The sequence below is a fragment of the Heptranchias perlo genome, chromosome 8 (assembly GCF_035084215.1).
Source record: "Heptranchias perlo isolate sHepPer1 chromosome 8, sHepPer1.hap1, whole genome shotgun sequence".
NCBI classification, from domain to species: domain Eukaryota; kingdom Metazoa; phylum Chordata; class Chondrichthyes; order Hexanchiformes; family Hexanchidae; genus Heptranchias; species Heptranchias perlo.
The window spans coordinates 74,179,928-74,201,875 of NC_090332.1; the positions used below are offsets into that span (position 1 = coordinate 74,179,928).

Consider the following 21,948-nt stretch of genomic DNA (forward strand, 5'->3'; position numbering starts at 1 on the left):
TCAGCCAGGCAAATAACTGCAGCGCGCTCCAATCCACACCACTTCACCTTGTTTCCGAGGAAGAAAGGTTGTGTAGTCACTTCCACTTTGGCACCTGCTTTTCTTGATCTGTTAAAGGCACGTAGATCACTCCCATCAGGGGTTTCATACTGATGCTGCCATTCTGTAGTTTGTCATGTTGCTCCAACATCTGGTTTCCACCTGGAGGGCCGACTGGCAAAATCATCCTCCCACCTGGCTTCAATTGGTCTAGAAGCTGGAGGAAGAGAGGGAGCGCGGGGTGGGGGTGGGGAGAAAGAGAGCGGGGGGTGTGGGGGGGGGAGAGAGAGCGGGGGGTGGGGGGTGGGGGGGGGGGGGAGAGAGCGGGGGTGGGGGGTGGGGGGGGGGGAGAGAGAGCGGGGGGGGGGGTGGGGGGGGGGGAAGAGAGGGGGGGGGGGGGAGGAGAGAGCGGGGGGTGGGGGGTGTGGGGGGGGGAGAGAGAGCGGGGGGTGGGGGGTGGGGGGGGGGGGGAGAGAGAGCGGGGGGTGGGGGGTGGGGGGGGGGAGAGAGAGCGGGGGGGGGGGGGTGGGGGGGGGGAGAGAGGGGGGGGGGGGGGAGGAGAGAGCGGGGGGTGGGGGGGGGGGGGGGGGGGGGGGAGAGAGAGCGGGGGGGGGGGGGGGGAGGAGAGAGAGGGGGGGGGGGGAGGAGAGAGCGGGGGGGGGGGGGGGGGAGGAGAGAGCGGGGGGGGGGGGGGGGGGGAGGAGAGCGGGGGGGGGGGGGGGAGGAGAGAGCGGGGGGGGGGGGGGGGGAGGAGAGAGCGGGGGGGGGGGGGGAGGAGAGAGCGGGGGGGGGGGGGGGGGGAGGAGAGAGCGGGGGGGGGAGGAGAGAGAGCGGGGGGGGAGGAGAGAGAGCGGGGGGGGAGGAGAGAGAGCGGGGGGGGAGGAGAGAGAGCGGGGGGGAGGAGAGAGAGCGGGGGGGGAAGAGAGAGAGCGGGGGGGGGAAGAGAGAGAGCGGGGGGGGAAGAGAGAGAGCGGGGGGGGAAGAGAGAGAGCGGGGGGGGGAAGAGAGAGAGCGGGGGGGGAAGAGAGAGAGCGGGGGGGGGGGGGTGGGGGGGGGGGGGGGAGAGAGGGGGGGGGGGGGAGGAGAGAGCGGGGGTGGGGGGGGGGGGGGGGGGGAGAGAGAGCGGGGGGGGGGGGGGGGGGGGGGGGGGGAGGGAGAGAGAGAGGGGGGGGGGGGAGGAGAGAGCGGCGGGGGGGGGGGGGGGGGGGAGGAGAGAGCGGGGGGGGGGGGGGGGGGAGAGAGAGCGGGGGGGGGGGAGGAGAGAGCGGGGGGGGGGGGAGGAGAGAGCGGGGGGGGGGGGAGGAGAGAGCGGGGGGGGGGGAGGAGAGAGCGGGGGGGGGGAGGAGAGAGCGGGGGGGGGGGGGGGGGGGAGGAGAGAGCGGGGGGGGAGGAGAGAGAGCGGGGGGGAGGAGAGAGAGCGGGGGGGGAAGAGAGAGAGCGGGGGGGGAAGAGAGAGAGCGGGGGGGGAAGAGAGAGAGCGGGGGGGGAAGAGAGAGAGCGGGGGGGGAAGAGAGAGAGCGGGGGGGGAAGAGAGAGAGCGGGGGGGGAAGAGAGAGAGCGGGGGGGGAAGAGAGAGAGCGGGGGGGGAAGAGAGAGAGCGGGGGGGGAAGAGAGAGAGCGGGGGGGAAGAGAGAGAGCGGGGGGGGAAGAGAGAGAGCGGGGGGGGAAGAGAGAGAGCGGGGGGGGAAGAGAGAGAGCGGGGGGGGAAGAGAGAGAGCGGGGGGGGAAGAGAGAGCGGGGGGGGAAGAGAGAGAGCGGGGGGGGAAGAGAGAGAGCGGGGGGGAAGAGAGAGAGCGGGGGGGGAAGAGAGAGAGCGGGGGGGGAAGAGAGAGAGCGGGGGGGGAAGAGAGAGAGCGGGGGGGGAAGAGAGAGAGCGGGGGGGGAAGAGAGAGAGCGGGGGGGAAGAGAGAGAGCGGGGGGGGAAGAGAGAGAGCGGGGGGGGAAGAGAGAGAGCGGGGGGGGAAGAGAGAGAGCGGGGGGGGAAGAGAGAGAGCGGGGGGGGAAGAGAGAGAGCGGGGGGGGGAAAGAGAGAGAGCGGGGGGGGAAGAGAGAGAGCGGGGGGGGAAGAGAGAGAGCGGGGGGGGAAGAGAGAGAGCGGGGGGGAAGAGAGAGAGCGGGGGGGAAGAGAGAGAGCGGGGGGGGAAGAGAGAGAGCGGGGGGGAAGAGAGAGAGCGGGGGGGGAAGAGAGAGAGCGGGGGGGGAAGAGAGAGAGCGGGGGGGGAAGAGAGAGAGCGGGGGGGGAAGAGAGAGAGCGGGGGGGGAAGAGAGAGAGCGGGGGGGGAAGAGAGAGAGCGGGGGGGGAAGAGAGAGAGCGGGGGGGGAAGAGAGAGAGCGGGGGGGGAAGAGAGAGAGCGGGGGGGGAAGAGAGAGAGCGGGGGGGGAAGAGAGAGAGCGGGGGGGGAAGAGAGAGAGCGGGGGGGGAAGAGAGAGAGCGGGGGGGGAAGAGAGAGAGCGGGGGGGAAGAGAGAGAGCGGGGGGGGAAGAGAGAGAGCGGGGGGGGAAGAGAGAGAGCGGGGGGGGAAGAGAGAGAGCGGGGGGGGAAGAGAGAGAGCGGGGGGGGAAGAGAGAGAGCGGGGGGGGAAGAGAGAGAGCGGGGGGGAAGAGAGAGAGCGGGGGGGAGAGAGAGAGAGCGGGGGGGGAAGAGAGAGAGCGGGGGGGGAAGAGAGAGAGCGGGGGGGGAAGAGAGAGAGCGGGGGGGAAGAGAGAGAGCGGGGGGGGAAGAGAGAGAGCGGGGGGGAAGAGAGAGAGCGGGGGGGGAAGAGAGAGAGCGGGGGGGGAAGAGAGAGAGCGGGGGGGGAAGAGAGAGAGCGGGGGGGGAAGAGAGAGAGCGGGGGGGGAAGAGAGAGAGCGGGGGGGAAGAGAGAGAGCGGGGGGGGAAGAGAGAGAGCGGGGGGGGAAGAGAGAGAGCGGGGGGGGAAGAGAGAGAGCGGGGGGGAAGAGAGAGAGCGGGGGGGGAAGAGAGAGAGCGGGGGGGGAAGAGAGAGAGCGGGGGGGGAAGAGAGAGAGCGGGGGGGAAGAGAGAGAGCGGGGGGGGAAGAGAGAGAGCGGGGGGGGAAGAGAGAGAGCGGGGGGGGAAGAGAGAGAGCGGGGGGGGAAGAGAGAGAGCGGGGGGGGAAGAGAGAGAGCGGGGGGGGAAGAGAGAGAGCGGGGGGGGAAGAGAGAGAGCGGGGGGGAAGAGAGAGAGCGGGGGGGGAAGAGAGAGAGCGGGGGGGAAGAGAGAGAGCGGGGGGGAAGAGAGAGAGCGGGGGGGGAAGAGAGAGAGCGGGGGGGAAGAGAGAGAGCGGGGGGGGAAGAGAGAGAGCGGGGGGGAAGAGAGAGAGCGGGGGGGAAGAGAGAGAGCGGGGGGGGAAGAGAGAGAGCGGGGGGGGAAGAGAGAGAGCGGGGGGGGAAGAGAGAGAGCGGGGGGGGAAGAGAGAGAGCGGGGGGGGAAGAGAGAGAGCGGGGGGGGAAGAGAGAGAGCGGGGGGGGAAGAGAGAGAGCGGGGGGGGAAGAGAGAGAGCGGGGGGGGAAGAGAGAGAGCGGGGGGGAAGAGAGAGAGCGGGGGGGGAAGAGAGAGAGCGGGGGGGGAAGAGAGAGAGCGGGGGGGGAAGAGAGAGAGCGGGGGGGGAAGAGAGAGAGCGGGGGGGGAAGAGAGAGAGCGGGGGGGGAAGAGAGAGAGCGGGGGGGGAAGAGAGAGAGCGGGGGGGAAGAGAGAGAGCGGGGGGGGAAGAGAGAGAGCGGGGGGGGAAGAGAGAGAGCGGGGGGGGAAGAGAGAGAGCGGGGGGGGAAGAGAGAGAGCGGGGGGGGAAGAGAGAGAGCGGGGGGGGAAGAGAGAGAGCGGGGGGGGAAGAGAGAGAGCGGGGGGGGAAGAGAGAGAGCGGGGGGGGAAGAGAGAGAGCGGGGGGGGAAGAGAGAGAGCGGGGGGGGAAGAGAGAGAGCGGGGGGGGAAGAGAGAGAGCGGGGGGGGAAGAGAGAGAGCGGGGGGGGAAGAGAGAGAGCGGGGGGGAAGAGAGAGAGCGGGGGGGGAAGAGAGAGAGCGGGGGGGGAAGAGAGAGAGCGGGGGGGAAGAGAGAGAGCGGGGGGGAAGAGAGAGAGCGGGGGGGAAGAGAGAGAGCGGGGGGGAAGAGAGAGAGCGGGGGGGGAAGAGAGAGAGCGGGGGGGAAGAGAGAGAGCGGGGGGGGAAGAGAGAGAGCGGGGGGGAAGAGAGAGAGCGGGGGGGGAAGAGAGAGAGCGGGGGGGGAAGAGAGAGAGCGGGGGGGAAGAGAGAGAGCGGGGGGGGAAGAGAGAGAGCGGGGGGGGAAGAGAGAGAGCGGGGGGGGAAGAGAGAGAGCGGGGGGGGAAGAGAGAGAGCGGGGGGGGAAGAGAGAGAGCGGGGGGGGAAGAGAGAGAGCGGGGGGGGAAGAGAGAGAGCGGGGGGGGAAGAGAGAGAGCGGGGGGGGAAGAGAGAGAGCGGGGGGGGAAGAGAGAGAGCGGGGGGGGAAGAGAGAGAGCGGGGGGGAAGAGAGAGAGCGGGGGGGGAAGAGAGAGAGCGGGGGGGGAAGAGAGAGAGCGGGGGGGAAGAGAGAGAGCGGGGGGGGAAGAGAGAGAGCGGGGGGGGAAGAGAGAGAGCGGGGGGGGAAGAGAGAGAGCGGGGGGGGAAGAGAGAGAGCGGGGGGGAAGAGAGAGAGCGGGGGGGAAGAGAGAGAGCGGGGGGGGAAGAGAGAGAGCGGGGGGGAAGAGAGAGAGCGGGGGGGAAGAGAGAGAGCGGGGGGGAAGAGAGAGAGCGGGGGGGAAGAGAGAGAGCGGGGGGGGAAGAGAGAGAGCGGGGGGGGAAGAGAGAGAGCGGGGGGGGAAGAGAGAGAGCGGGGGGGGAAGAGAGAGAGCGGGGGGGGAAAGAGAGAGAGCGGGGGGGGAAGAGAGAGAGCGGGGGGGGGAAGAGAGAGAGCGGGGGGGGGAAGAGAGAGAGCGGGGGGGGGAAGAGAGAGAGCGGGGGGGGAAGAGAGAGAGCGGGGGGGGAAGAGAGAGAGCGGGGGGGGAAGAGAGAGAGCGGGGGGGAAGAGAGAGAGCGGGGGGGGAAGAGAGAGAGCGGGGGGGGAAGAGAGAGAGCGGGGGGGGAAGAGAGAGAGCGGGGGGGGAAGAGAGAGAGCGGGGGGGGAAGAGAGAGAGCGGGGGGGGGAAGAGAGAGAGCGGGGGGGGAAGAGAGAGAGCGGGGGGGGGGAAGAGAGAGAGCGGGGGGGGGGGGGGGGAAGAGAGAGAGCGGGGGGGGGGGAAGAGAGAGAGCGGGGGGGGGGAAGAGAGAGAGCGGGGGGGGGGAAGAGAGAGAGCGGGGGGGGGGAAGAGAGAGAGCGGGGGGGGGGAAGAGAGAGAGCGGGGGGGGGGAAGAGAGAGAGCGGGGGGGGGGAAGAGAGAGAGCGGGGGGGGGGGGGAAGAGAGAGAGCGGGGGGGGGGGGGAGAGAGAGAGCGGGGGGGGGGGGGGGGGAAGAGAGAGAGCGGGGGGGGGGGGGGGGAAGAGAGAGAGCGGGGGGGGGGGGGAAGAGAGAGAGCGGGGGGGGGGGGGGGGGGGGAGAGAGAGAGCGGGGGGCGGGGGGGGGGGGGGGGGGGGAAGAGAGAGAGCGGGGGGGGGGGGGGGGGGAGAGAGAGCGGGGGGGGGGGGGGAGGAGAGAGAGCGGGGGGGGGGGGGGGGGGGAAGAGAGAGAGCGGGGGGGGGGGGGGGGGAAGAGAGAGAGCGGGGGGGGGGGGGGGGGAGAGAGAGAGCGGGGGGGGGGGGGGGGGGGGGGGGAGAGAGCGGGGGGGGGGGGAAGAGAGAGAGCGGGGGGGGGGAGAGAGAGAGAGCGGGGGGGGGGGAGAGAGAGAGAGCGGGGGGGGGGAAGAGAGAGAGCGGGGGGGGGAGAGAGAGAGCGGGGGGGGGGAGGAGAGAGAGCGGGGGGGGGAGGGAGGAAGAGAGGGAGCGGGGGGGGGAGGGAGGAAGAGAGGGAGCGGGGGGGGGAGGGAGGAAGAGAGGGAGCGGGGGGGGGAGGGAGGAAGAGAGGGAGCGGGGGGGGAGGGGGAAGAGAGAGAGCGGGGGGGGGGGGGGAAGAGAGAGAGCGGGGGGGGGGGGGGAAGAGAGAGAGCGGGGGGGGGGGGGGGGGGGAAGAGAGAGAGCGGGGGGGGGGGAAGAGAGAGAGCGGGGGGGGGGGGGGAAGAGAGAGAGCGGGGGGGGGGAGAGAGAGAGCGGGGGGGGGAGGAGAGAGAGCGGGGGGGGGAGGAGAGAGAGAGCGGGGGGGGAGGGAGGAAGAGAGGGAGCGGGGGGGGAGGGAGGAAGAGAGGGAGCGGGGGGGGGAGGGAGGAAGAGAGGGAGCGGGGGGGGGAGGGAGGAAGAGAGGGAGCGGGGGGGGAGGGAGGAAGAGAGGGAGCGGGGGGGGGAGGGAGGAAGAGAGGGAGCGGGGGGGGGAGGGAGGAAGAGAGGGAGCGGGGGGGGAGGGAGGAAGAGAGGGAGCGGGGGGGGAGGGAGGAAGAGAGGGAGCGGGGGGGGAGGGAGGAAGAGAGGGAGCGGGGGGGGAGGGAGGAAGAGAGGGAGCGGGGGGGAGGGAGGAAGAGAGGGAGCGGGGGGGGAGGGAGGAAGAGAGGGAGCGGGGGGGGAGGGAGGAAGAGAGGGAGCGGGGGGGGAGGGAGGAAGAGAGGGAGCGGGGGGGAGGGAGGAAGAGAGGGAGCGGGGGGGGAGGGAGGAAGAGAGGGAGCGGGGGGGGAGGGAGGAAGAGAGGGAGCGGGGGGGGGAGGGAGGAAGAGAGGGAGCGGGGGGGAGGGAGGAAGAGAGGGAGCGGGGGGGGAGGGAGGAAGAGAGGGAGCGGGGGGGGAGGGAGGAAGAGAGGGAGCGGGGGGGAGGGAGGAAGAGAGGGAGCGGGGGGGAGGGAGGAAGAGAGGGAGCGGGTGGGGGAGGGAGGAAGAGAGGGAGCGGGGGGGGGAGGGAGGAAGAGAGGGAGCGGGGGGGGGAGGGAGGAAGAGAGGGAGCGGGGGGGGAGGGAGGAAGAGAGGGAGCGGGGGGGGAGGGAGGAAGAGAGGGAGCGGGGGGGGAGGGAGGAAGAGAGGGAGCGGGGGGGGAGGGAGGAAGAGAGGGAGCGGGGGGGGAGGGAGGAAGAGAGGGAGCGGGGGGGGGGGATGGAGGAAGAGAGGGAGCGGGGGGGAGAGAGGAGGAGGGGGAGGAGGGGGAGAGAGGAGGAAGAGAGAGATCGGGGGGGAGAGAGAGCAGGAAGAGAGGGAGCGAGGGGGGAGGATGAAAGCGTGGGGGAGGGAGGGAGGAGGATGAGAGAGCAGGGGAGGAGGAGGAGGAGGAGGAGGATGATGATGAGAGAGAGCATGGCAGACGGGGAACGAGAGCAAGGCAGACGGGGCGGGGGGGGGGGGGGGGGGGGTTGGGAAGGGAGAAGGACATGGATGGTCGGGAGAGCGTGCAAGAATGCGACAGGGGAGGGGGGAGGGGGTGGTGGGGGGAGATCGAGAGTGATATGAATAAATATAAATTAGTATCACAAAGAAGCACTTCTTCCTGAATTTAGAGTAAAGGCACAGCAGTTCCAAAGTGCATTTTGATTCCACATTACATCGAATGTACAGCACAGAAATATAACATTCGGCCCAACAGGTCCATGCTCCACATGAGCCTCCTCCAATCCAATATCCTTCTATTCCTTTCTCCTTCATGTGTTTATCCAGCATCCCCTTGAATGCACCCATGCTAGTCGCCTCAACTACTCCTTGTGGTAGCGAGTTCCACATTCTAACCACTTTCTGGGTGAAGAAGTTTCACCTGAATTTCATATTGGATTTATTAGTGACTATCTTATATTTATGACTCCTAGAACATCTTAGTTCTGGTATCATCCTAGTAAATCTTTTTTGCACCTTCTCCAGTGCCTCTGTATCCTTTTTATAATGTGGGGACCAAAACTGTGCACAGTACTCCAACTGTGGTCTAACCTTCGTTCTATACGTCACTATAACGTCTCTTATTTCAATTCTATCCTTCCAGAAATGAACCCCAGTGTTTTGTCTGCTTTTTTTTTAAAAAATGGCTTGCGTCGCTACTTTGTGATTTGTGTATCTGTACCCCCAAATCCCTCTGCTCCTCAACCCCATTTACATCCTTATTTTAGAATAGAATCATAGAAGTTTACAACATGGAAACAGGTCCTTCGGCCCAACATGTCCCTGTCGCCCAGTTTATACCACTAAGCTAGTCCCAATTGCCTGCACTTGGCACATATCCCTCTATACCCATCTTACCCATGTAACTGTCCAAATGCTTTTTAAAAGACAAAATTGTACCCGCCTCTACTACTGCCTCTGGCAGCTCGTTCCAGACACTCACCACCCTTTGAGTGAAAAAATTGCCCCTCTGGACCCTTTTGTATCTCTCCCCTCTGGACCCTTTTGTATCTCTCCCCTCACCTTAAATCTGTGCCCCCTCGTTATAGACTCCCCTACCTTTGGGAAAAGATTTTGACTATCGACCTTATCCATGCCCCTCATTATTTTATAGACTTCTATAAGATCACCCCGAAACCTCCTACTCTCCAGGGAAAAAAGTCCCAGTCTATCCAACCTCTCCCTATAAGTCAAACCATCAAGTCCCGGTAGCATCCTAGTAAATCTTTTCTGCACTCTTTCTAGTTTAATAATATCCTTTCTATAATAGGGTGACCAGAACTGTACACAGTATTCCAAGTGTGGCCTTACTAATGTCTTGTACAACTTCAACAAGACATCCCAACTCCTGTATTCAATGTTCTGACCAATGAAACCAAGCATGCTGAATGCCGCATTCACCACCCTATCCGCCTGTGACTCCACTTTCAAGGAGCTATGAACCTATACTCCTAGATCTCTTTGTTCTATAACTCTCCCCAACGCCCTACCATTAACGGAGTAGGTCCTGGCCCGATTCGATCTACCAAAATGCATCACCTCACATTTATCTAAATTAAACTCCATCTGCCATTCATCGGCCCACTGGCCCAATTTATCAAGGTCCCGTTGCAATCCTAGATAACCTTCTTCACTGTCCACAATGCCACCAATCTTGGTGTCATCTGCAAACTTACTAACCATGCCTCCTAAATTCTCATCCAAATCATTAATATAAATAACAAATAACAGCGGACCCAGCACCGATCCCTGAGGCACACTGCTGGTCACAGGCCTCCAGTTTGAAAAACAACCCTCTACAACCACCCTCTTTCTTCTGTCATCAATCCAATTTTGTATCCAATTGGCTACCTCACCTTGGATCCCGTGAGATTTAACCTTATGTAACAACCTACCATGCGGTACCTTATCAAAGGCTTTGCTAAAGTCCATGTAGACCACGTCTACTGCACAGCCCTCATCTATCTTCTTGGTTACCCCTTCAAAAAACTCAATCAAATTCATGAGACATGATTTTCCTCTCAAAACCATGCTGACTGTTCCTAATCAGTCCCTGCCTCTCCAAATGCCTGTAGATCCTGTCCCTCAGAATACCCTCTAACAACTTACCCACTACAGATGTCAGGCTCACCGGTCTGTAGTTCCCAGGCTTTTCCCTGCCGCCCTTCTTAAACAAAGGCACAACATTTGCTACCCTCCAATCTTCAGGCACCTCACCTGTAGCTGTCGATGATTCAAATATCTCTGCTAGGGGACCCGCAATTTCCTCCCTAACCTCCCATAACGTCCTGGGATACATTTCATCAGGCCCCAGAGATTTATCTACCTTGATGCGCGTTAAGACTTCCAGCACCTCCCTCTCTGTAATATGTACACTCCTCAAGACATCACTATTTATTTCCCCAAGTTCCCTAACATCCATGCCTTTCTCAACCGTAAATACCGATGCGAAATAGTCATTTAGGATCTCACCCATCTCTCGTGGTTCCACACATAGATGACCTTGTTGATCCTTAAGTGGCCCTACTCTCTCCCTAGTTACTCTTTTGCCCTTTATGTATTTGTAGAAGCTCTTTGGATTCACCTTTGCCTTATCTGCCAAAGCAATCTCATGTCCCCTTTTTGCCCTCCTGATTTCTCTCAACTCTACTCCGGCAATCTCTATACTCTTCAAGGGATCCACTTGATCCCAGCTGCCTATGCATGTCATATGCCTCCTTCTTCTTTCTGACTAGGGCCTCAATCTCCCGAGTCATCCAAGGTTCCCTACTTCTACCAGCCTTGCCCTTCACTTTATAAGGAATGTGCTTACCCTGAACCCTGGTTAACACACTTTTGAAGACCTCCCACTTACCAGACGTCCCTTTGCCTGCCAACAGACTCTCCCAATCAACTTCTGAAAGTTCCTGTCTAATACCATCAAAATTGGCCTTTCCCCAATTTAGAATTTTAACTTTTGGGCCAGACCTATCATTCTCCATAGCTATCTTAAAACTAATGGAATTATGATCACTGGTCCCAAAGTGATCCCTCACTAACACTTCTGTCACCTGCCCTTCCTTATTTCCCAAGAGGAGGTCAAGTTTTGCCCCCTCTCTAGTCGGGCCATCCACATACTGAATGAGAAATTCCTCCTGAATACACTCAACAAATTTCTCTCCATCCAAGCCCCTAATGCTATGGCTGTCCCAGTCAATGTTGGGAAAGTTAAAGTTCCCTACTATTACCACCCTATTTTTCCAAGGAGCATGTGGCTTCCTTATTCTTCCTACTAAAATGTACCTCACACTTATCTATATTGCAATTCATTTGCTAATTACAGACCCATTCTGCAAGTTTATTAATGTCTTCCAATATTTTGTCAGTCCTGTTCAGTATTAACTATACCCCCCCAATTTGGTGTCCTCTACAAATGTTGAAATTGTAAATGGTGAACAACAGTGGTCCCAGCACCAATCCTTGTGGAATACCACTTTTGCCAGTCTGAGTAAATACCTTTAACACCTACTCTCTCTTCTGTTTTGTAGCCAGCTTGATGTCCATTCTGCTACTTGACCACATGCTCTGACCTTAGTCATGAGTCTACAATGCATTCCTTATCGAAGGCCTTTTGAAAATCCAAATATATTGCATCTACTGCATTACCCTTGTCTACCCTGTTACTGCGTCAAAGAATTCAATAAGGTTGGACCTGTTCTATCTCCCTTTTTAAATATAGGAATCATATTAGCTGTTTGCCAATCCTCTGGCACTATTCCCTTTTCTAATTAATTTTTATATATACGTAATAGTGCCTCTGTTATCTCTTCCCTAACTTCTTTTAATATGCGTGGATGTAATCCATCCGGACCAGGGGTTTTATCCTCTCTGAGTTTGATTAGTTCATCAATTATCTCCCCCTTCCTATCTTAAAATATACATCAGATTAACCTACAAGACCAAATAACAATTGCTTGTTTCGTTCAGTAGGTATATTTCACATTACCTGCACCTTGCAACTTAATGTACAACAACACAGCACTGACCCACTGAGAAACTACGACAGCACTGATTGGGTTACTCACACTCAACCCAGTTTGCCTCCTCTGTATCAACCAGCAAGGTGGGTGCTTAATTTAAAAAACTGCCTGATAAAAATGTCTGGTTGTTTAAAACAGCCTTGGTATATATAACCAGATTCTCAAATATATCAAAATTTAGCAATTTTTTCAAATACTTTATTAGAATGGTAGGTTTCCATGATTTCAAGCAAAGAATTGCTTTTGACCATCGTTAGATGTTACAACTTTAATAAAACTATATTTTTGAACATTTAATTAGTTCTGCTGTCACAGTGAACAGCAGATAAGGAGGTCCCACTTTAGAGCAGATAAACAGGTACATCACAGATTATCCGTGTTATGTAAAAAATATGCTGACATTTTGTGCACATGGATTAGCCCCGAGAGTCACCAGCGAGACATTCCATTCAGCTCGCCGCATCCGAGAGTTTCAAGAGAAGGCCGCTAAGTCTCTGTTGCCCACACTCAGAGTTTCAGCAAAGGATCCTCAGTAACTGTCTCAGGCGATACAACCTCTCTTAAAATGAATGCCACTACATGAATTACTGGCTACAGCAAATTAGCAGGCCACCCTGCATAGAATTTATCCTGGTTCAGCTGGGCTTATAGGTTGGATGCAAAAGTGTTTTAGCTACAGGATCAGGACACGATGCCCATCAAATCCGTCGAAGCCCACCTCTACACCATACCCCTCATTCCCATCTCTCTTCAAAGATGCATCTAATTGTCTGGAACACATTTACTTACACTAGTCTCTGTCGATTTTCCCAAGTAACTTATTCTGCAGAGTCTCACAAGCGAGACAGTAAGTTGAATCCAAGTTGAAAGAACAGAATAGAATGTCTTCTAACCTTCACGAGAGACCTGCTCACAGGTCTGAATGCTTTGAGAACCAAAGATTAGGTACAATTTGGTTGGGTTGCTTTAGGTGCTGAAGTTCACTGCTCTTACTCTAATCAAATTACTGCCACATTAACAGTTCTGTCCAGCTTTAGAGCAGAATATGGTCCCAAGATTAGTCCAAAATATTGGAAATTCAAATTTAGGGCGTCAGGTGAGGACAGATTCAAATTCGACTGTGAAACTCCTGCCATCAAATCGATGGCACTCAGTCTAAGTTAGTGAAGAGTGGCACTTGGATACTTGCGGATGCCCAAGGAACCATACCTAAAGAACCAATGCCTTCAGCGGGGGTGGAGAGTGGGGAGGGAGGAACTATGTGCTTAAATCTAATGGTTTTTCGCACTTGCAGGCAGTATTGATAGCACAGCACTAGACTAAAAGCATATCAAAAGGATTAATTTCCTTCTGGAGTTGATGGTGATGTGTTCATTGCAAGATCAGGTAGTTCAATTTAGACAGAACTCAGTGAATATGCGCAAAGGGAATCTCAGCCTGCAATGATGTACATTATTCTCCAGGTTATATTTATAGTTTGGTTCAAAAATTACTTACTGCCTGTGGTACCGTACTTGCAGCAGCCCCCACATGGATGGCATCATATGGAGCTTCTTCTGGGTATCCTTGTCTCCCATCGCCCACTGTGAACAGATTCCCACCAATTAAAGAAGGAATTTTAACTTTTATTGGTTCTGAAGAGAAAACACAAATTCTACACAGAAAGCAGTGTTCTAGAAATAGAGTTATTTGTACCCGTTTATCAGACCTCATTATTTTAAAAGGATAGAATTTATCCACAATTTGGGATTAAGCAAGAAACTGCAGATGCTGGACAGTTGAAACAAAAACTGAAAATGCTGTTTTATGGAACTACCTTTAGAGTAATCCTCTGTAATAAAGTGGCACACTCACCTAAAAATTTTATTCTTCCTGATGAAAGCAAAGATGGATCATCTTTCTTCACATTGTTTACAGAGTCATTTATCAGTTCCTTAATATGATCAATTCCCACCACTCTTCCACTTGCACCGACCTAGATGAAAGAGGGTTTTGCATAACTTCAGAACATTTCTTTTCCCCTCCACAATAGGGTTGGTCTAATGTTGATATCATGTTTCATTCAAGTGTTGGATGGAGGTTCTTAGGTTGGGTTCATATATGAAAGCATAATTATGGAAAATTACTGAGGTCATCCCTAAGGTGTCTAATAGCAATGAATATAAACACTCAGCTAAAGTGGGAGAAGTTTAGGAGAAGGAGGCTTCTGTTTAAAGTAACCCCATTCGACCTACCATTTTTACTGAAACATTAATCTTATTCCCAGGATGGAAACCAATCTTCCTCATTGCTCTGATGGCACTGATAACGAGTGCCCCATACATTCCAGAGTGACTCCACAGTAAACAGGGGCTGGGAGCCACGGGACTTCAGGAAATGATGATACTGGCAGGGGATGAAATGTGCACGTCATTTATTCCACCAGATTGGAATTGGAGAGGGCGGAAGAAAGAAGAGAAGGGGGCAGCAATCCTATCTTCCCCCACTTCCAGCAGGAGTCAGTGCAAAGTGATCAGGAGCAGGAAGCCCTGTGATTTTCCCCTCCCCAACCAAGAAACATCAAGATCAGCTAACTTAGCACAGATGAGGGATCATATCTAGTGCCCTCCTGGTCTGCATTGCTGAGAGATTCACTGAACAGACTGGGCCACCAAGAATTCCGGGACAATGAAACATAATTTGAACTGAGTTCACCCTAGATTTTCCTCCTCCTTTAGTAACACCTCCATACACGTTTATTATGACCTCAATAAATACAAATATGAACAAACCAGTTGTATTTTTATTGAAACTTAGATGTAAGTTCAATTTATTATGGATTTTACAGTAACACTTTAAACATGTAATATATGATAACATCTAACACTAACATAAATAACCACAGCAGTCTGAAGGAGCTGCATTTTTCCTCTAGTAGGATCCACATTGCTGCCTACCCTCCCCCCCCCCCCACCCCCAAAACCTGCTCATAGAATGGGACCAGAGATTCCCTGCAGCCATCATGTATCCCACTCAGATCAGCTGAGAAAAACTGCACCAGGGATTGGCCCCATCAAACACTTCTCTTCTCCTTGTCCCCCAATCTCTCATTGCTGCACACTGCTCAAAGTAGTACCCTCACCAAAAGAAAGCAAAGCCCATCGAATGGGACAAGCAGATTAAAGTAGCAGCTTCGATCTGGGATTCAAGCCATTGAATCACCGATCTTAGATTTTTAAAATCCCCCACCAGCATCACTACATAGCTATTAATCCCTGGAAAACATTGGCACAGATCTACGTTGTTACATGGCCAATTCAATCATGCCCAACGTCATACTCCATGAAGTACTATTTTTAAAAGCTTCAATTTCTTCCCTTACTCTTCCTCTCCCAAACACAGCAATGTCTGCTGGGCCACTGTTCAGAGGCTCCAGCAACCTCCTCCCCTTTATTCAAAAGCCTAGCCAGTGAGCATTGCAGAACTAACTGACAACACAGTGGGGCATTACGTCCTCTCCCACCGTCCATCCAATAAAGTTCCAGCAGTAGTCACTGGATAGAGGTCAGGAACTGCAACAGATTATTCTGGAGATAGATACCTAGAGATCAACCTCATCGCCTCTCCAGCTAATATTGGCTAACTCAGCACAGACGTTATGGGTCTGTGTCCCTCTCAGGACCATCACCCAGTGAGCAGCCCTCAACAAAGATTTCTGAAAGACAATGGTGCATGGAATTTCCATGTGCTAAACTACTTACCATCCGTGCGAAGCAGGAAGTGAGGATTCCACTGCCAGAACCTACATCGAGTGCTTTAGCCCCCTCGTACAAATGATCATGAAGCAGTTCCAGGGCATATGCGTGCTAGGGGAGGGCAACAGATCACAATATACATACTGATATTAGGTTTTACACATAATGAGCTTGCAGTTATTAGGTTTTAATCAAGACAGATGGAATGGTTTCCTTAACTAGTTTCAAATTAATTTAATTAACCCTTCCACAAACACAGGGTTAAGTGGGTGAGAAGGTGTACCAGTGTTCATTTTATGTACAATGTCAAAGTCATAGTTAGCAAATAGTGCATCTTAACTTTTAACACACACGAACGCACGCCCTCCCACTCAACAGTGAACTAGTTACGTTTACAAAATCTTCCCAAGGGACTAGCAGCAATAACGCAACTTTTTACTGAATCTGACACGCCATTTTTTTTTTAAAAAAACACATTCGACAAGTTCAAAATGTTTTTAAAGTCTGAATTTAATCTTGCGAAAGATCATTCCATTTAAGCAAATGCAGCTCATAGAAAATGTCGCCCACCAAGGGGCCAGCAAAATTGAGCAGATATTTGTTAAGTCCAAGAGTCAACTACACCCATTTACAGTACTGGGGCACAGGCCCAGGTGAACACAACACCTCCTTCAGACTTCTACTGTGCAACTTAAAACACATACACAAAAGGATCTCTTGTGACGTAGCGAAAGGATCCAGAGGATGTGAGCACTCATAACATATACACAAGTTTCACATCTTACCATAAAACATACTATATACACACTATTTCACATAGAATTTTACAGCACAGAAACAGACCATTCAGCCCAACAGGTTTATACTGGTGTTTATGCTCCACATGAGCCTCGGCCCATTTTACTTCATCTTGCCCTATCAATATATCCTTCTATTCCTTTCTCCCTCATATACTTATCTAGCTTCCTTTTAAGTGCTATTTGCCTCAACCACTGGAGTAAAGAAGTTTCTCCTGAATTCCTTATTGGCTTTATTAGTAACTATCTTACATTTATAGCCTCAAGTTTTGGACTCCCCATAAGCGTAAACGTCTGCATGTTAGTCAGTCTCAGTGAGTCGGGGATTATACTGTTCTATAAAAGGGGTGTTAATGCCACATTATACACAAATGCATTATCAGGCCTTCTGATCGGCAGTGACCGAATAAGTTGCATGGTATTTTGTGTTTTCCCCCTGGGGTTTTGGGGCTCAAGCCCCATAACTGTCCATTTTTCTATGGACATCAGTGGCATCGATTATTTGTTCCTTACATGCTCCGCGTTTACCTCTCTATTTTCTTTAAAGCCCAGAAGCAACAGCAAGATAGCGAACAAGGCTGTGCTAGGTTCGAGGTGGTGCCAAGCATTTAGCAACACTGATGGGCAGCCCGAGAACTGGCTATTATGGAGATTTGTAGCACTGTGGTGGGGTGGGGGCAGAGAATAAAGCTCTGTTCCAGGGCTGGTAGCAATGCAGGGGCGGAGAAATCTGGGGCACAATGCCTTGGCCCACTTCTGCACAGTCAACAAATACAGCATAAAGCATATGTAGTGCCAGGAACTGGCTTCAAGCCTTCAATAGGCCTCAAGACCAGGTTGTGGGGGGTGGGGGGGGGGGGGGGGGGGCGAGGGAAGGTGGGTTGGGGGGTTGGAAGCAGTATGAGCAAGCAGACCCGACTGCACAGAGCATTTCAAGAAAGCAGCTGACAACTTTAAAATGGGCAACTCAAAATATTTTTTGCATTTTATTTCACATTCTAGAGTCATAGAAAGGTTACAGCATGGAAGGAGGCCATTCAGCCCATCAAGTCTGTGCAACAGCAATCTAGCTAGTCCCACTCCCCTGCCCTATCCCTGTAGCCCTGAAAATCTATCCTTTCAAGTACTTATCCAGTTCTCTGTTGAAAGCCACGATTGAATGTGCCTCCAACACCCCCTCGGGCTGTGCATTCCAGATCCTAACCACTCTGTGTAAAAAAAAAAAGTTTTTCCTCATGTCACTTTGGTTCTTTTGCCAATCACCTTAAATCTATGTCCGCTGGTTCTTGACCCTTCCGCCAAAGGGAACAGTTTCTCTCTATCAACTCTGTCTAGATCCTTCATGATTTTGAATACCTCTATCAAATCTCCTCGCAATCTTCTCTGTTCCAAGCAGAACAGCCCCAGCTTCTCCAGTCCAACCACGTAACTAAAGTCCCTCATCCCTGGAATCATTCTAGTAAAACTCTTCTGCACCCTCTCTAAGGCCTTCACATCTTTCCTGAAGTGCGGTGCCCAGAACTGGACACAATACTCCAGCTGTGGCCAAACCATTGTTTTATAAAGGTTCATCATGACTTCCTTGCTTTTGTACTCTATGCCTCTATTTATAAAGCCCAGGATCCCGTATGCTTTTTTAACCACTTTCTCTTTGTTTATATTGCCTCTCCTCATTCTTCCTACCGAAATGTATCACCTCGCATTTTTCTGCGTTAAATTTCATCTCCCACGTGTCCGCCCATGCCACCAGCCTGTCTATATCCTCTTGAAGTCTATCACTATCCCCCTCACTACACTTCCAAGTTTTGTGTCATCTGCAAATTTGGAAATTGTGCCCTGTACACCCAAGTCCAAATCATTAATATATATCAAAAAAAGCATGGTCCTCGTTCTGACCCCTGGGGAACACCACTGTACACCTCTCTCCAGTCCAAAAAACAACCATTCACCACTACTCTGTTTCCTGTTACTTAGCCAATTCTGTATCCATCTGCTACTGGCCCTTTTATTCCATGGGTTTCAATCTTGATGACAAGCCTATTATGTGGCACTTTATCAAATGCCTTTTGAAAGTCCATATACACCAAATCAACTACATTGCCCTCATCTACCCTCTCTGTTACCTCATCAAAAAACTCTATCAGGTTAGTTAAACACGTTTTGCCTTTGACAAATCCGTGCTGGCTTTCCCTAATCAATCCACACTTGTCCAAGTGACTGCTAATTCTGTCCTGGGTTATTGTTTCTAAAAGTTTCCCCACCACTGAGGTTAAACTGACTGGCCTGTAGTTGCTGGGTTTATCCTTACACCCTTTTTTTTTTTTTAAAACAAGGGTGTAATATTTGCAATTCTCCAGTCCTCTGGCACCACCCCTGTATCTAAGATTGTTTGGAAGATTATGGCCAGTACCTCCACAATCTCCACCCTTAGTTCCCTCAGCAACCTAGGGTGCATCTCATCCGGACCGGGTGACTTATCTATTTTAAGTACAGCTAGCCTTTCCTCCTCTATCAATTTTTAGCCCATCCAGTATCTCAACTACATCTTCCTTTACTGAGACTCTAGCAGCATCTTCTTCCTTGGTAAAGACAAATGCAAAGTACTCATTTAGCACCTCAGCCATGCTCCATGAGTAGATCTCCTTTTTGGTCCCTAATCGGCCCCACCCCTCCTCCTACTACCTGTTTACATGCCTATAGAAGACTTTTGGATTCCCTTTTATGTTGGCCGCCAGTCTATTCTCATACTTTGCCCCTCTTATTTCCTTTCTCACTTCCCCTCTGAATTTTCTATATTCAACCTGGTTCTCACTTGTGTTATCAACCTGACATCTGTCATACGCTCCTTTTTTCTACTTCATCTTACTCTCTCTCTTTTGTCATCCATGATGTGGAGATGCCGGTGATGGACTGGGGTTGACAATTGTAAACAATTTTACAACACCAAGTTATAGTCCAGCAATTTTATTTTAAATTCACAAGCTTTCGGAGGCTTCCTCCTTCCTCAGGTGAACGATGTCGAAATGAAATCCTCGAAATGAAATCGCATTTATAATTCACAGAACAATGCTTGGTGATTACAGACAGTTTTTTCAACTGCCCGTTGAATATTTACTTTTGTCATCCAGGGAGCTCTAGCTTTAGTTGCCCTACCTTTCTCCCTCTTGGGAACGTACCTAGACTGTACCCAAACCATCTCCTCTTTAAAGGCTGCCCATCGTTCAATTACAGTTTTGTCTGTCAATCTTTGATTCCAATTTACCCAGGCCAGATCTGTTCTCATCCCATTGAAATTGGCCCTCCTCCAATTGAGTATTTTTACTTTAGAATGATCCATGTCCTTTTCCATAGCTATTTTAAACCATATGATATTACGATCGCTGTTCCCTAAATGTTCCCCCACTGACAATTGCTCCACTTCATTCCCCAAAACCAAATCCAGCAATGTTTCCTTCCTCATTGGGCTGGAAACATACTGATCAAGAACGTTCTCCTCAACACACTTCAAAAATTCTTCCCCCGCTTTGGCCCTTATATTACTATCCCAGTCTATATTAGGATAGTTGAAGTCCCCTGTTATCACTACTCTATGGCTTTTGCACCTCTCTAATTTCCCTGCAAATTTGCTTCCCTATATCCTTCCCACTAGTTGGTGGCCAATAGAATACACCTAGTGTAATGGCATCTCTTTTGTTTCTTAAATCTAACCAAATAGATTCTGTCCTTGACCTCTCCAGAACATCCTCTCTCTCCAGCACTGCAATATTCTCCTTAATCAATACTGCCACCCCACCTCCTTTCTTTCCTTCCCTATCTTTCCTGAACACCTTGTATCCGGGAATATTTAGTACCCAACCTGCCCTTTTTTGAGCCAGGTCCCCGTTATCGCCACGACATCATATCAACGTGTGGCTATTTGCACCTGCAGCTCACCAACCTTGTTTACCACGCTTCATGCGTTTACACACATGCACTGTAAACCAATCCGAGACATTCTTGTACTCTCCGTCTGATCCTAGTAAAGATTCTAGTTATATAAATTGTTTTTTTTTCAAACCAGTAGCCATTTAACCGAGGGAGGTAAGAGCAGAGAAAACAATTTCAAGTAGGAACAGGACTAAGCCATTCAGCTCCTTGAGGCTGTTCCAACATTCAATTAGATCATGGTTGATCTGTATCTTAATTCCATAACCCTTAATACTCTTACCTAACAAAAATCTATCAATCTCAGTTTTGAAATTTTCAACTGACCTAGCCTAAACAATGAGAAGAGAGTTCCAGGTTTCCACTACCATTTGTGTGAAGAAGTGCTTCCTGACATCACCCCTGAACGGCCTAGCTCTAATTTTAAGATTACATCCCCTTGTTCTGGATTCCTCCACCAGAGGAAATAGTTTCTCTATCTACCCTATCAACTCCTTTAATCATCTTAAAGACCTCAATTAGGTCATCCCTTAATCTTCTAAACTCAAGGGAATGCAACCTGTCCTCATAATTTAACCCTTTTAGCCCCGGCTAATCGTTCTGATGAATCTGCGATGCACCCCCTCCAAGGCCAGTATATCCTTCCTGAGGTGCAGTGCCCAGAACTGAACACAGTACTCCAGATGAGGTCTAACCAGAGCTTTATGTAACTGTAATAATAGTACCGAGCGATTCAATCAGTTTGCCTTCTCCTCGCTACCAAGTATGCATGTGAGCAAATCGATAAATCTGCACATTGAGCCAAAAACGGCAAGAAAGATTTGTGCAAATGACAGAAGCGGGACAAACCTGAGCTGGGGCGTAGATTTTGGCATGTTACATTCACCAGTCTTTCTAATCAGAGCATGTGTTGTTTTATGGGAAAAGGAACATTGTACCGTTGAATTATTCTGAAGTGAAGGTGCGTGTCCTAAGCCTACCAGGTCCAAGGAAAGACAGATCAATTACGAAGCTACAGATATTGCAGCTCTCGTTAAGATCTGTTGTTGGGCAGCCTGTCTGCCCATTTCAAATGACAGATTTTAAAAAATATTTCTCTCCCCTCCCCACCCCTGCTCCCCACTCAGTACACCAGAAATTTGCAATAGACGATGTGCGACACCTGAAGAGTGATGGGCAAGAAGAGCACACGTGTGTGAAACATTTTAATAATATTGTTAATTGATCTCCTATGGTGTAGCCCACAAGGAGTGAAGACGAAGTATAGTTTTCAGGTGAAGTGTGGGATAACTGGACAAAAGCACCCAGGCATAATTCAGTTCCCGTTTTAAAGTCATACATTCTGTCCTCATTTTTATATTATAAAATTCCGTTGTTTACATGTATAATGGACACTGCCTATATAAACCTGTCACTCTATAGTTACACCCTCCTGCCAGTGGTGGCACTCCAGCACCTCCACTGGCAGGAGGGTATAATTATAGTGTCAAATTTTGTTTGATTACTCTCCTGTGACGTGCCTTGGTATGTTTTACTACGTTAAAGGTGCTATATAAATGCAAGTTGTTGTTATTGTTGTTTGTTGTTGTTGAGGGTGTAATTGCAGTATGATTGGTTTATATAGGCAGCACCCATTACAAATTTGAATATAGGAAGTAAATGGAAAAGGTTGACAAGTATGTGCACACTTACAAGAAGTATGCTTGTAAGTACGATAATGTAGTGGTTATGTTACTGGACTACGAATCAAGAGGCCTGCACTAATATTACAGAGAATACAAATTCAAATTCCACCATGGTAGTTTGAGAATTTGAAATCAATTTTTAAAAAGAAAATCTGGAAATAAAAAGCTGCTACCAGTAAAAGTGACCACGAAGCTGTTCGATTGTCGTTAAAACCCAACTGGTTCACTAATGTTCTTTAGGGAAGGAATCCTGATGCCTTTACCTGATCTGGCCCATATGTGATTTCAGTCACACACCAATGTGGTTTACTCTTAACTGCCCTCTGAAGTGGCCTAGCAAGTCACTCAGTTGTGTCAAACCACAAATAATGCACCACCACCTTCTCAAGGC

General features: G+C 52.5%; 1 protein-coding gene across 1 annotated transcript in view; it reads right to left on the bottom strand.

The window, feature by feature from the left end:
- Nucleotides 1-6: 6 nt before the first annotated feature.
- pcmt (protein-L-isoaspartate (D-aspartate) O-methyltransferase) overlaps nucleotides 7-21,948 on the bottom strand; it is a 48,462-nt gene continuing 26,520 nt past the window's right edge. The window contains exons 4-7 of the mRNA XM_067989321.1: nucleotides 15,158-15,262; nucleotides 13,272-13,392; nucleotides 12,915-13,000; nucleotides 7-256 (exon numbers count right to left, since the gene is read on the bottom strand). Of these exons, the coding sequence (XP_067845422.1) occupies nucleotides 77-256; nucleotides 12,915-13,000; nucleotides 13,272-13,392; nucleotides 15,158-15,262 (492 nt within the window). The 3' untranslated portion in view covers nucleotides 7-76. The remainder of the gene's footprint in view (nucleotides 257-12,914; nucleotides 13,001-13,271; nucleotides 13,393-15,157; nucleotides 15,263-21,948) is intronic.